The sequence below is a fragment of the Carassius carassius genome, chromosome 34 (assembly GCF_963082965.1).
Source record: "Carassius carassius chromosome 34, fCarCar2.1, whole genome shotgun sequence".
NCBI lineage: Eukaryota > Metazoa > Chordata > Actinopteri > Cypriniformes > Cyprinidae > Carassius > Carassius carassius.
The window spans coordinates 23887801-23903744 of NC_081788.1; the positions used below are offsets into that span (position 1 = coordinate 23887801).

Here is a 15944-nt window from a genome sequence, read left to right on the forward strand (position 1 = left end):
AGTTTATAGGTAACGATAATAATAATCAGTTATTTTGAATATTAATAATAAAAATGTTATTTGTTATTATCTAATAATAGTAAGAATAATAAGAAATTAGGCTCCAGCAATCCTTGTGACCATACATAGGTCAAATTGTTTATGTGATAGTTTTTAATTATTGTCAGTAAGAAAGAGAAAATGAATAATAATAAAAAAATAAATTGGACTCCAGCATCCTGCAACCCAACATAAGACACTTGTTTTGGAAATATGAAAAATATTTTTGGATGGATGGATAGATGATGATTATGTTAATAATACAATAAACACATACAATGAAAAAGATGTGCAATTTATTTCGAAAATCGACAACTTAAATATTTGAGCAGAGCTGTAAAAAAAAAAAAATTTTCAAAACAAAATGATTTACATACAACAAAGCCATAATGTGACATATTTTTCACACAGAAAGGATTTTGGCCAAGAGGCGAATTAATTAAATTAAACTACAGAATTATTTTTCCATCAACAGGAATGCAAAAACCCAAGCATTATACCATAGGAGCAGAATGCAACAAGGTATTATAAGGCAAAAGTTAGTCTGCACACAACAAGCACCACACAGGTGAGTTAGCATTCATCGCTGTCAATATGTAGAATGCTTGCTGGGTCTCCTTTCAGTATGGTGTTGGTTGCAGCCAATGATAGTTTGTTTTTCACTTGTCTACAGTACATCTTTCAAATTATTGCAAGTTTCCCTTTGTTTACACAAATAAAATATATCAATATCTCAGCAACATCTTAAAATGACTTCTAAAGAATCTGACAAAGAGCAGCTTGTAACTAACAGAAACACTTGCAATATGGAGACAAGTTGTTTATGCGGCTTTGATTAACCAAAGTAAACCCACAGCAAATGAATGATACGTCTGAAACTAAACTACTGAGATATTTGGAAGTCCTAATCATTTCCCCGGGGGAAATACATCTATGCTAAACGGTCTCATGCCCATCTCTGAGCTGAAAGCTTGAGACAGGATGGGACAGTGTTAGCTTCATTAATGTACATTACTGCAAAAGCAACACAGATGAATACAGAAGAGCATCGTCAGAGTCTTTTCTCTCTTTTTTGTGCGACAATGTATTCTTGTGCGAAAGCTTGGCTAGATGCTTGGAAGCAATATTTCTTCTATTAAGTGAAGAAGAAAATATATTCAAAATGGTCTTGCCTTCTGCCTTGGTGCCTAAAAATCTACCTTGAAAATTTTGTTTTTGCAGATGCTCCCTTGTCTACTTCAACACACAACATACACACATAAGCCATGGTGTGATCATGTTGAAAATGTTGGATGCTCTCCAGCAATATTTCTGCCTTTATAGCACTGTCTGGAGGCTACAGGCATTGGACTAAAATGTGATTTTAAGTAGATTGTTTCTACTAAATGAGAACGGACAGGCTGTTCAACAATAAATACTACAGGGATCTGCACAAAGACAAGTCAGATGTTGATGAACAGATTGGTATAAAACAATGAAAAACTATTTGTTCTTAGAACTCTCGGCATGAATTACATCTATCCCCACAGGTAGAAATCTGTGTCAGGCTTTCAGTGGAGTCTCCCTAAATTCTCATTAGTTCTTCATCATTCAGCACCAAAGAGTTTTTGCATGTTGTCCGGCAGAAGGACACAGAAATTAGCTGGTGGAAACAGAGTTCTGTGTGTGTTTGTGTGGAAGCTCTAGTTGCTGGGAAGGTTCTGCAGGTAGGTGAGGATGTGCTGGATCTTGACTAGACGTTCTTTTAGTGTTGTCATGGAAAGGACAGACAGCTGGTAACGTGGATCGACAGGAAGAACAGCTAGCAGCCACCAACAGCATGCTGGACCATTAGGTGTGGCCTTGAATACAAACAAAAAAAAATGAAGAAGTAGGGTTAATGTCTTAAGATCAAGCTAATGTACTGATAAAAGTACCTAGAGATATAAGTCATATCTGTACCTTATTGGTTCTCGGCTGATATCCGAGATTTTTATCTGTTATTACTGGAAATATATCGGCTGATGTTAGATATTTAATTGTGCATGCTCATTTCCTGTTGTATACTTAGATTACCTTCCCGTTGCCATCATGTGGTATTTTAGTATTATTTCTATACTATTATGGTTTTTATAATTATTACAAATGAGCTTTTATTTTTCAGCTTAATTTAATTTAAGTTTAAGTAATTACATGTGATTTTGTCATTTTTATTATGTTAAATATATATATATATATTTCTACTTAGCTTTATTTTAATTTCAGTTTTAGTAATTTTATTATGTAAACTTAAACCTATTTTATTTTGGTTAGTCACAAAGGCAAAATTTTACATTTTTGTTAAATATTTTATGTTTTAAGTTTTGCATCATCTAATATATGTTTTACTTCAGCCTTATTTTACTGAAAAACTATTTTAAAATAGTTTTAGTTAACAATAAAAACGATGAATCTAATTCTCACTAAGTTAATTTTCTTAAAACATTTTTTTAAACAATTTAAAAGCACATTTAAATGTAATATTAAGCTAATCTCAGAATTTATTTCAATTTTTTATATTGTCCATTAAAATGTTGTGATGCCTAGGATTTTTTTTTTTTGACAAAATATTATTTAATTTTATATATCTGCTTTCAGGTTATCAGCCATAACCTAAAAAAAACTAATAATTCTCATTGATATTGGCTTGAATTGGTATTGGTATTATTCAGTCTTGCTTTAACCTTTTTAACCGAGTTACACAGAACATCAAACTTTCTTTTATCTGAAAATATCAAGCACATTTTGATTCCTCCTGACATGACCCCTTTTATATCATGTTTTCTTTTTGTAATATAGAAACAATGAGCTAAACTAAATACTGACGAAACTGTCTTGAACATCTGTATAAATCCTATTTGTACTCAGAAATCACTGGACAGGCCCTTCAAATTGACCATATAAGGCCTGGCTATGTTCATGAAGCTTACACAACCATAACCTCCCTCCGTTATTATTAAAAGTATGCCAACCCTATTCGGGACAACACGCTAATATGTTTACCAGACAGTGTATGCATGTTTGCTAGAGCTGCCAGTTTCACTTCCGTTCTTTCTGACACATTTATGATGTAACAGCACTTATTCAAACCCAACCCTTAATGCACTTTAACCTACTTCCTCCTGTGCAGCCTGCTGTAGGGCAAAGAAAGAAGAGAGACAGGGCTTCTCTCAGTAGTAGAGATTAAGAGAGCGGGAAATACCTGGATATCAGTCTCTCGCATAGGCATTGGCCCAAAATGCTGCAGGATCTGGTTCCGGAAGCGGTTCTCCAGGTTCTGGAACCATTTACGGGCCTGCTCGTACACCTGATCATGTAACACTTGTAGCTTGTCCAAATCCTCCTCATCATTGACCTACAATGCAATATTTTTTAATACTGTATCTTTAAGCTTAATTAACGTCCGGTCAGCAGAAACCGTAAAAGGACATATGGTTTCCAAACAAGATATCACTGTTCCTGCATTCTTCTATATTGCAGTGATTTAAAAATCCAAGTAACTATGGTGCTAAAATGTAAATAAATAAAATAATACAAATAATAAAATTACCTTATTGTTGAGCTCTGGAAACTATCATAACTATACATAGAGAGATATTTTCCTGCATTCCTCTACATTACGGTAATCTAAAAAAAATTAATATCCTCCAGACACTCGTAGTGTCTGCAATACAGTATCTGACTTTCATTCCATGCGTTTTAATTTTAATCTCTACTTAGCAAAAAAAAAAATGTTTAAAGTCTATAACTGCAAAACAGTTTTCTTAGAATTTTTTTTTTCTTAATTAGAAAACTATGGTGCTAAAGTTGTAATAAATTTAAATAAAATAATTTACCTTATAAAAAAAAACCCTGAATGCTTAACAATTACACAGACATTAGACATTATTTTTCCTGCATTCCTCTACATTACACTAATCGAAAAATCCATGAGAAGTGCGTACTTTCATATCCTCCAGATACTCGATGTTGGCGATACAGTATCCATCTCTCATTCCACGTGAGAGGACGCGAAACCTCTTTCCTCCGATTGTATTCACGACAGAGCGGCCATCTGGGAGGAAATGCACGCTGCGGATCTGGAGCATGCAGCCGTAGTCCACGAACCTTTATATATCATAACATAAAATCAGCTACATAATCCAACGGACTTGATGCTTACATGGATCTCATTTAACTCATATATCACACTTACCCTTTCTGGGTTTCGCTGATGCACATGCCGAACTGACGGGTCCCAGTTTCCATGCAGCGACGGATCATGAGACGGTATCGTGGTTCAAACACATGAAGGGGGCAAGGCACAGTGGGGTAGGCCATGGTACAAACAAAGATGGGCACATTTTTTGTTAAACTGGGGAAAGACAAATAACATAGAAAGAGATTGAGTGTGATTTGTTGATTGGATACAAGGACTTATGCAAATATCACATTTGTGACCCAGGACCATAAAAAACTAGTCTTAAGTGGCTCGGGTATATTTTTAGCAATAGCCAAAAAAACGATGTGATAAACAAAATGATACATTTTTATTTTATGCCAAAAATCATTAGGATATTAAGTAAAGATCATGAATTAAATACTTTACAAATGAAAGGTACATCTTTAATTTTTTTTCATTTCATTTGGAGGTAAAGATTAAAAACCAGAAGATTATGCATAACAAATGAATGTTAGGTCTAGCATTAGTGCAAAAGCAGCTTCACATTACGTAGTGTGCAAACTTACTCTGAGAGCTCTTTTGTTTCCTCTGCATGAAGCTTCAGTCTCTCTGAATGCTCCTTGGATAGATACTGCTTAATGAAGTCATCCAGCACTTGTGTGATTGTGTACTTTCTGACGGCAAGATACTGTATGAGGAACCAAACAGAGGAGGAAGAGAAGTTGAAGAACAAGAGAAATACAGAAAGAATTGGATTGGTTACGAATTCAAAAATTATTTAGAATGTAATGAAAGTATGAAACAATGTATAAAAAAAATGCCATGTCAGTGCATGACAGTAAGGATGACCGAATTGCCTGAAGTCAGTGTGAAACTTGTGATAGTCTTGAAAGCATTATATAAAATGAACATTATAAAGAAAATAATTAATGTTTGGACACTGTTATCATTTTTAGCAAAGATTTTTATGAATTATGAATAAATACAAATTAAAAAACAAAGCATATAAAAAAATGTTATTATGAAAATGTTTAATCCTTTTACATACTTATAAAAGACTATGGTGCTAAATCTTAAATAAAATGAATTAAGATTAAATAAAATAACACAATTTTATGAATTAATATAATTTAATTCATAAAATGTACCTTGTTGAGTCCTGAAGGCTATTATAATTAACGGATTGTTGCTTGCCATGCAAATGCAAGTGTGCACAATCTATGATTTTGAGACAAACCTCTTTCAGGCTTTCTTTGCAGAGAGGGCACTGGGGATTGTGGTCTAGACAGCGCTCCAGACAGTTTTTGCAGAAAGTGTGACCACAGGGTGTAGTGACAGGCTGATAAAACAATCTAGAAAAGAGACAGGAGATGAGCTGAGCTAAACACTGTCACTGACACATATATGAACCGGTCGCCTGGCAGCTGAGGCTTTTTTTGTTTTCGGAGGTAAACTTACCAGGCTTGACTAGTTTTTCTTCTATACGTGCACTGCGTAATTTATAATATAAGCTATTCTAAGACCCTGTTTACAACTGTTTTTTAAAATCCATCTCAAGTCCTATCACCAGTGGACAATGCCACGGTCTTCACAATATCAAATTAACTACAAATAACGGTCCAATTGTTGTATTTCCACTACCAATTTTGATACCAAAGCAGAAACTAATCTGCTACTAAACAATCCTTTTAAATCAAATCGAATAAAATGACGAATAAAATAATGTTTCAGAAACGAACTCGCTATTAAATACATTCCTTTTAAAAGTCTCATTGACATAAAATATTAACAATATTTAAATGAAATTAATTAAAAATAACTGAGAATTCTGAAAGAAACAACATATTTTCAGAAACTAATTTGCTATCAAATACATTCAATCAAATATTAACCTTATAAAAAATATATATGTATATAAAAAACTACAACAACAAAAAAACAAACAGAGTTAAAATAACTGAAAACTAGAGACATCTCTTTTTTTCATAATTTATTCTAAAGGCATATGTGGATTACTTTTCCTTTCCTCCTTTACATTTTTTTTTGGCTTTTAGTCGATTTGACTCTAGAAACATACTCGTTCCTCACCTCATACAGAGAGCACATTCAAAATCATTGGGGTCCAGCAGGTCTTTTGGCAGGGTTCGATGGGACTTGGTTTCCTCTGTAACCACAGGAGTAGAAGCACTGCCAGTCACTGAAGTAAAAAAGTTGAACAGCAGAGAGATGAGGACACCACTTTATTCAGGGCAAACTCAAACTGCAGACATTTTCAGCTGATGATAGTAATGCACAGTCCCAGTGGAAAGCATACTCAAAAACCGGAACATTTTACAGACATATAATATAAATGTTCAGATGTGCAGTCAGTAAATTATTTACATGGCTTTTCAAACCTTGTGTTTGCATCATGTACTCGTCAGGATAGATGACTTACCTACTTGCTTCTTATGTTTACTGCTGTGGCTGTAAGCCACACCAGGCCCTGCTTCAGACACAGACAGCTTCCTTTTCAGCATCACCCCTTTTTCTGGGTCACCCAACTGGGGGGCGGAGCTAACTCTTTTAAGCCCCTCCTCTACTGCTCCTCCTATCCCGTGAGCACGAAGGGAGTGGGCTCTGCTCAGGCCAGAGCGCTCCAGACTTTCAGACTGACCTGGTTTCTGCAGACATGGAAAAATTAGGAGTTAAAGTATTAAGAGCTGCTAATGTCACTGTCAACATAAGGTCTTTAAAGTTAATGTACAAGGTGCTAAAGGGGGACCTGCTTACCTCTGTGGTTGTAGAGGGCAGATGGGAAGATGCTGCTGGTATGACAGACTGGTGGCGAGGTTGCAACGGGGTCTGATGGTTTTCCAGAGTTTTACTGCACAAGTGTGAGGAAGTGTTGTGGGTTGTCTCTCTCAAACCAACCTTGACATTATCACAGGCTGGAGCCAACAGGTCATGCAAGATCTAAAGATGAAGAAGAAATAAATATGTAACAGATCAGTTTAGAACAAAAAGGCAGTTTAACAGAGGTTTAAAAAACAGTATAGCTAAGAATGTATATTCATATATACAGTACCATTCAAAAGTTTGAGGGCAAGATTGTTTTTTATGAATTTTATTCAGCAAGGATGCATTCGTTTTATGTCAAGTGACAGTAAAGACTTTTATAACGTTATGAAAATGTATATTTCAAATAAATGCAGTTTTATTTTACATTTTATTCATAAAAGATTTCTGAAAAAAATGATCATGGTCTCCAAAAAATATAACTGTTCAAAACATTGATAGTAATAAGGAATATTTCTTACTACATCAATAAAAGCCAATGATCATTAGGGATGCACGATCATGATTTTTCATGGCAGATTCCGATACCGATTTTTTACAAGCAAACTAGCCGATTCCGATACCGATTTTTTACAAGCAAACTAGCCGATTCCGATACCGATTTCCGATTTTTTTTTTTTTTTCTTCAAGCAACAAATAAAAAAAGAAGGAAAGTATGCATAAACAAGATGTTTATTTGGTATTTAATAGGCCAAACTGGCTTTTGGCTATTGAAAACAATAACCATCTGAAAAACGGCAGTAACTGCACAGTAAGTAGCCTACATTCAATACAAACCTAGATGGTAAAAACATCAGCATATAGCTTTTGTTTTTGAATTGGGTTGAAACTACATAGAACTGACCTTAAATTAAAAGATTAACTGTAACCATGTGAAATTAAAGGCAACAACTGCATAGTTCTACATCCATTTTCATTTATCCAACTAAAAATAAAAAATAAAATAATAATAATAAATTAAAAAAAGGTTAATGATTCACATCTATATTTTATATTTTACTTGAGCCAATGAAAAATAAATAACTATTGGCTCAAGTAAAAAAAATATATAGATGTGAATCATTACCCAATTTCTTTCAATTTGACGAAACACTTCAGTGTGCTGCAGCAGGTAATTTTTAAATCAAATTCAAAGTCGATGTAATTTTAAGGTAAAATAAAAAATAATCATCCTATACAGAACTGACGTTTACTTCTAGCTTTTCAAACATGTATGCAAGTTCTACTTTACAAAAAAAAAAAAAAAAGGATTTCAGTTTTGTCCCTTCACTGTCTCCGCTTGTACAGGGCGGGACAGGTACAGATCATAGGGTACAGATACACTCGCGCAGCTTCAGTGAGCAGGAAAGAGACTCTTATTTTGTGCAGTCGGCTGTTCGCTTCCTGCTATCTGTGCCTCAGACGTGTAGCTCTGCACTTCCAGCGCTGAATGGCTGCCCGTGTCCTGCTCACAGATTTCGAAATACTTCCACACAAATGACATAGCGAATGATTACAATGTAGTCTGTGCACGTGGGCGCACTTCCGGAAAAATCGGCTGAAAAAAGACCAAAAACCGGCGTATTTAAAGTACAAACCGGCCGGTTCCGATTTATTGCCGGTCAACCGGTGCATCCCTAATGATCATGATGTAGTAATGGCTGCTGAAAATTCAGTTTTGTCATCACAGAAATAAATTAGATTTGACACATATTAAAAAAGAAAACAGTTAATTTAAATTTAAATAATATTTTACGATATTACTGTTTGTAGTGTATCAATGAGCAAAAAGAAAAAAATGCAGCCTTGAGTACTTCTTTCAAAAACATTTTAAAAATTTTACTTCTTTCAAAAACCTTTAAAACAGTATGTTGTACACAAAAAGTTTCGCTGCAATTTATTCAATAACAGACAAATAGATCACAGGAATTAAGTGCTGCTAGCTAGTGTTTATGCCTCAGAACTGTTATTAAAGATACCAGTCTTTATAATGTCTTTGAGAGATCACTATTTATCCTTTAAAATAGCTCTCAGTCTCAATGTAGGCCAAAGAAAAGCACCAAAATACATCAGAGAGTGTGTTTTAAACAAACACACACACACACACACACATACTCACAAAGATACACAGGTTATGAAATGTACATAGCGCACTTTCTTCGTCTTTCTGTGTGTTTAGGCTTCACCAGTAACAATTATCTTACATAATTTAATCATGGTCCATAAATTATAATATGAAACAGTTTGGCCACAGCACATTACAATAAGTTGACATTTAAGACCACAAATTACTAAAAAAAAACTAAAACTGTATCTTGAACATAAAACAGTTCTGTCTCCTGACCTCTGACCTACAATATGAATCAACACCATCAACAAACGCTGACAGATGGCTTTATATATTCCTGAATAAACAAAATACAGTTAACCTGATAAACCAACATGCTCTCATATTAGATGACCAAAAGTAGCAAATATAATAACATAAAACTCTGTATAATAAAATATTCTATATTTGAAATGATGCCCTAGCTTGTTTCACCAGTCACGTGAGGATGTTTTGTTTTCTAAATTGTCAACTTAGTATTTCAATACAAAAATAGAAATTGGTAACTTACTGAAGGCCAATTTTTATTATCACACCAACTAAATTGAACTACAAAACCAGAAATTGAACTCACCAATTCCACTTCTCGTTTGGCCTGATGGAAGTTTTCATCCAATGCCAAACACTGAAGGAAGACCTGCAGAGATTCATCTACATGACCCATCTCTTGGAGAATTTTTGCTTTCTGGAAATATCCCTGTAAGTGAGAGACAAATCAGAATGAGTTTAGCTTCCAGTAACAGTACTGATTTAGATTTTTACTGATTTGATTCTGATTCTGTTTAGGGGTTAATCTGACTAGAATGGGACTGAGAGTCTAGTCATGTTAATGGCCTGAAGCCTAATCACAGTGCTAGACACACAACAAGATAAATACACACTTGATTGACCTACATCTCTGCCTTATCCATTCCTGTCTGGATCTCCTTATCTCACTTCTCAGCTTGGCAAACATAATGTAATGTAAGTGCGGAAATATATATTATAATAATATGGATTACCCTTTTCTGTGACATAATTAGAATTATTGTTGTAAAATTAGTTCACAAACTATTAAATGTCACGATGGTAATATTCTCTACCTGGGGAAATATTGATGTTGCAATTAAAGATATTGTAAACAATCAAATGTAATGTTTTGCACTTAATATCACTGATTTAAAGCAAAAGCAATTTGACTGATTGATTGTTTATAATTTGAAAAAGTCAATAAATAAAGAAACTATTTAAAACTATATTAATAAAAAACATTTATTAAAAAGGGTTTTCAAGTTTGTCTTTGATTAAATATCTAAAACAAGCCTGCTTTTTCCTTAACTGTCCCCCTTTTTTTCTTTTACTTGTCTTAATATTTCATTTATTTATCTATTTTGTTATTTATATCGTTACACTTGCAAATTGCAAGTGTAACGATATTAAAATTGCAAATAAGAAAAATTGCAAATAAGAAAATCAATAAAGTACAAAACGTTGAAAAAATACTGGACTCGCTTCATTGAAAACATTTGATATTTTAAGTCCTAGAGGAGTTCAACAGGAGTTTATATAATTTGTATTATAGCAATATAACTTCCAGCGATTATTTTAACTAAGAGAAAAAAGGTAAACAAAAACATCTCAACATAACATAACATAACATAATACTTGAGCCTTGAGAATAAAGCATTTGTCCTTTGTGTTACGGCTGTATATTGACACTTGTACTGAACCCGAAATCATCCCCTATGCTCTCACTCACTATTCCCTACATTAGGCCACTTGTACGGTTTACTTGAAGGAGTAAATGAAAACGAGTAAGTGAATTGCATGAATGATTCAGCTGTGGGTGCTATCTTCTGGAGAGACACGGCAATTAATTTGGTGCACGATTCTCACAGTGCATTATTGGTATTATCTAGCCGTTGAGCATGCATCAGTTGTACACTTGTTGTTGCTGTGCATTTTGGGATTGAATGAGTGCACTCGATAATGCCCAACAAGATTTCGGGCATTTCCTCATGTAGTGCCCTATTTAAGAGTATAGGGGGTAATTTCGGACACAGGGATGGTAAATTGGAAACTTGAGTTGCCACCTGCTTTTAAAGCAACAATCCAGATACTATAATATTTGTAAAAGCGTGCTGATGTACTGTGAATTTGCCATCTGTGGTGGTATGTGTTAGGAAAATTAATCGATGTACCTCTGGGGATGGGGTAGCAATCAGGCAGGCCTCCCAGTTTTCTAAAGCCTGACAGTACTGCTTCAGTCCTCGGTGAGCCTCGGCATGGCACACCCGCACCCACACATTACTAGAGTCTGAGAGAAAGACAGAATCAGAGACAGTGAGAGACCTCAAAATCACAGCTTTAACTACCATTTCTTTAGGTCTGTCTGACAAGCATTATATTAATCATAATACATGGCATAGATTCAATGTGTAAGATCAGTGGATCAAGGAGAGACATTTGGGCACTGAAATGCTAATGCAGGAATAAAGGGAGAGAGGATGTGACACTGCAGCACTGCTTTTTTTCACAAGTTGGCCCTCTCATTATACATAATGTAAATGAAAAAGCCATTCATTATAGTAAATGTGTTGAGATGATATTATGCGCCATTTATGATCAAGAAAAAATCAAATAAAATGGGTGTCATCTTGCATATATATATATATATATATATATATATATATATATATATAATATTAAATGTTCGGATAAAATACATTAGATACCCTATAAATGACCATTTTCACTATTATGACATTGCAGCTTGTTTAAATTCCAGCTGTTGCTTAGTATTGTTTTTAGTATTTAGGCAACATGACATTAGACAATCTTTAGGCATCTTTCTATTGAACAGACACCTGAACATTGCGGCTATTACATACTGTTCTACATGTTATTATCAAACTCAGTTTGCCTCAGATTACCAAACACGACCTGCCTTACACAACGCGTGCAGAGTGCGCATGCGCACTGCGAACGCGTTTTGTAATACAGGCACTCGTCAGTTACATGATCGCTGAGGCCGGGGCTAATACATAAGTTACGGCTGTCAATCCAAATGTTGGTCAGTGGAGCTCTGTCCACCTCGTACCCTTTTAATAAATAATGTAAGTTGTGACCGGCGGTGTGGTGACCTAGTAACCTTGGTCATGGCATTGTTGTCAGATTAGTAAATATATTTAGACACAGTGAAGGATGTGAACTTACCAGATTCTAATAATTGATTGGTTAGTGCAATAGCATTTTCGTAGTTTTTACTCTTCAATAAGCTTTCAGCTTCCCATAAACATTTAGCTCTATCCACGTCTTCAGGGAACCACTTTTCTAAAAGTCCACATAGGATCACATTCAGTCGGGGTTCCCCGGGCCTCCTCCTAATATCTTCTCTGCATAGTTTACATTTAGAAAAAGTGCTATGCTGTAAACATCTCCTACAATAAGTATGTCCACAAGTCAATGTCACGGGCTCGGCTAAGAAACTACGACAGCCAGGACAGTCGAATTCACAATCTTGAGTCCAGCTCGGCTCACTTTTCGTTGAGGACTCTTCTGATTTCTTCTTGAAGTTGCGCAGAACGCATCCGACTAAACTGCTCAGCTGGTCTGGACAGACCGGAACAGACCGAAGAGCCATGGAAAACATATAGACAGCCTCTTTAAAACGATTTTCCGACGCTAAAGCATCAGCTTTGGATAAAACAAGTTGACGGTGATCGACGTGGTCTTGCTCGTCCCAGTCGCCTTCTGTTTCAGATGCTATAAAAAAAACCTTCCGCTTTCCTCCAAAGCATATTCTTGGGCTAGTCTTTGCAACGACATGCCTGTGTGTGACATTCACAGATACGCCACAAAAATAATAAATACAAAATGTCAAAGCATTCTTACAGTTATCGGTACAAGAGAACCTACTGACTCGCGCTCCTGAACATACAGTCGTTATGTCTGTGTGTTACGTAAAATTATCATCACGTGCGCATCAGCGAGCGAATCTATTGGCCGCAGAGGCGCGTTACAAAACACAAAACTTTTGAGTTTTGTAACGTGCGCTTGGGACTAACGAGCAATGGAATTAAATTCAAACATGTCAGTGTGTCATCAATCATCAGCGTGTTAATACATTTATGCTGCGTGTTTTATTGAAAAAAAAGGAAAATGACAGGATATCCCCTAGTGATAATATCAGATAACGCGTTGTGATAACGCTTTAGTGTTTGATGAATTTATGTGCAATTTCTGAGATAAAGGATATTGGTAATTTCCTGTGTCAACTGTGTTTTTGTGTTGTCTAACATATAGGTTGAACGTCTGGATCTTTGTTACTCAACGGTGTTAAGACTGAAGGAATGTCGGTCATGTAATATATAGGTCAACGCACGTAATGACAAATTACACAAGAGATGAGTCTATTGACATTTTCCCCTTACAAAACATCTCCGGCCCATAGATCATAGGCGTCTGTTATCGTGGGGAAAAGATTTTGTAAAATGGCTTTGTTTGTTTTTTTATTCTGGCTTTATTGCTGTTTAAATTACATTTAGCCATCTGATGAAGTTAATTTTTAATTATAAAGCAGCTGTTATAAAGCAGTGGCATGAGGTGATGTTTTAAAACCAGGAGGCAGTTATATAGCCACACACACACACACACACACACACACACACACACACACACACACACACACGTGTGTGTCCCTGTTACACTTAATGTTGTCACATTTTCCTTGGTAAATGCATATTACATAAAAAGATAACAAATATAATTCTATTAATTTTATTAATATTGTTTATATATATATATATATATATATTAATAATAATTATATATTTCATAGTGTTTTTGTGCCTTTTTATATTTATTCCAAAATAACAATTAAAGGGAGTAACAATTTGAAAATATTCTGGAAACGGTTTACAATCAGGTTTCATTAGTTAACATTAGTTAACTACTTTAATTAGCATGAACTAAGAATAAACAATAGCCTACTTCTACAGCATTTATTAATCTTAGTTAATGCATTGTTAAATGCATTATTAAAATTAAAAGTTATTTGTTAACATTAGTTTATGCACTGTTAACTAACATGAAATAACAATGAACAACTGTATTTGTAATAAATTATGTAAACAAATAGTAGTAAATAATGTAATACATTTTCATTATTTGTTCATGTTAGTTAACTCATTAAATGAAACCTTATTGTAAAAATGTTACCAATATTTTTTTTATTTGTGAACTTGAATTCAGCTGTTCTTTTAATAGTCAACTTATTTTCGGATCATCGTCATAAAAGCTCTGTAAACACTGCCACAGACACAAAGATATATCTTTCATTTTATCATGCTAATATGCTCACTAAAAATTTACGCAGTCATCACGTTTTCAGGCCATTTCAAGTTTTATTTTGACGTGATACAAAGCAGTGATACCAAAGCAGGACAGTTATTTACTTTATAATTAGTCAATAATGGCAGAATGTTGTTCATTCAGACCTGAGAGAACGTACGAACCAATCACATCCCCCATTCATCTCTGTAACTTTACCTGGGGCATCTCTGCAATAAACATATAGGAATAGGAACAGAGTAGAAATGGTAGTAAACACAAAAACACAAAACCGAGAGCGAGAGATACTCTTAAATGTGCAGTATTACTGAACAATTGTGTAAGGACTTCACAAATGTTGTGCAAATTGAAAAGGGACATACATGTGCATGCATATATGAATACATGCATATAAATAATAAAGGATAAATTACTAGACATGATTGGTAAATTCGAATTAAGTTCACAAAGGTTTCCTAGCAGAGTTTAACCAAAATTGATTTTAACAGTATACCAATTATTTTACAATTTAAAACAACATTAATTTTATTTTGTGAAATATTTTACTTAAAATGTGAGCTTTTGCCATCTGTAGCTATTAAAAATAGCTATCTATATCGTTTGATATTCTGTTATAAAATACAACGACCTTCATACATTTTAAAGTGTGACTTAGTACTTTCTGGAGTCGACTTTTTCGTTTTTGGGGCGATTACATATTCTGTAGTGCGGACATGACGTCATTGCCTTGCGACAAGCGCGCACCTTAGAGGACACCAAGCAAGGCATGGAACACCTTGGTGTGGTACTACTGCTTTTGACGTGTGTGTCAAGTTTGCAATTAACAGAAGGTAAGGAATGATTTGTAAATCTGCGTGGACAAAGGATAATAAATGCATGTGTCTAATGTGTCTGAACGCATCGGTAGCGTTCACACTTTCCTATTGGACCTCGCGCTGCACGCTGCGCTCTCACGCCATCTGATTGGATCGAATGACAGCTGACAAACTCGAAGTCTTAAATGTTTTCCACGTGCAGTGTAAATGTAACAATATAACATGCGGTATGGCTATCAAGCAAATGTACTTTTAACATGGACGAAAAAAACGTATTGTCACTGGATTTCATTTTGCACTTCCTTTGTAATGTGTCAAAGGAGTTTCCACGTGCACGCGTGAGATAATAGACCGCTGTTCTCACAGTGATGGTAGAAAGTTTGTGAGACCTTAGTAATTTTGCATATTATATCATACAGGTAATATTTTAATCTGCTTAATATTTTAAATTATAGTTTAAATACTTTCTCTTCATTTATTGGATTTGGATGAATTTGATTCTGATCTTAGTGTAGGCCAAATTTATGCGGAAAATTCTGTCGCGTTCACTGACATATCCTAACAGGTTATAAAATTATATAAAATGGTTTGACTTCAGATTGTTGTTCACAAACTGGGAATATCCTAAAATCCCTAGCCTGTTGCTCGACTTCTT

At 34.8% G+C, this 15944-nt stretch overlaps 1 protein-coding gene and 1 pseudogene across 1 annotated transcript in view; one reads left to right on the forward strand and one right to left on the reverse strand.

Annotated features, from left to right (window-relative positions):
- Positions 1–318: 318 nt before the first annotated feature.
- On the reverse strand, positions 319–12950 carry LOC132114802 (LON peptidase N-terminal domain and RING finger protein 1-like; annotated as a pseudogene).
- A 2237-nt stretch (positions 12951–15187) lies between these two features.
- The window catches only part of LOC132114805 (low-density lipoprotein receptor-related protein 8), a 29652-nt gene continuing 28895 nt past the window's right edge, over positions 15188–15944 (forward strand). Inside the window, exon 1 of the mRNA XM_059523135.1 lies at positions 15188–15304. Coding sequence (XP_059379118.1) covers positions 15241–15304 — 64 coding nt within the window. The 5' untranslated portion in view covers positions 15188–15240. The remainder of the gene's footprint in view (positions 15305–15944) is intronic.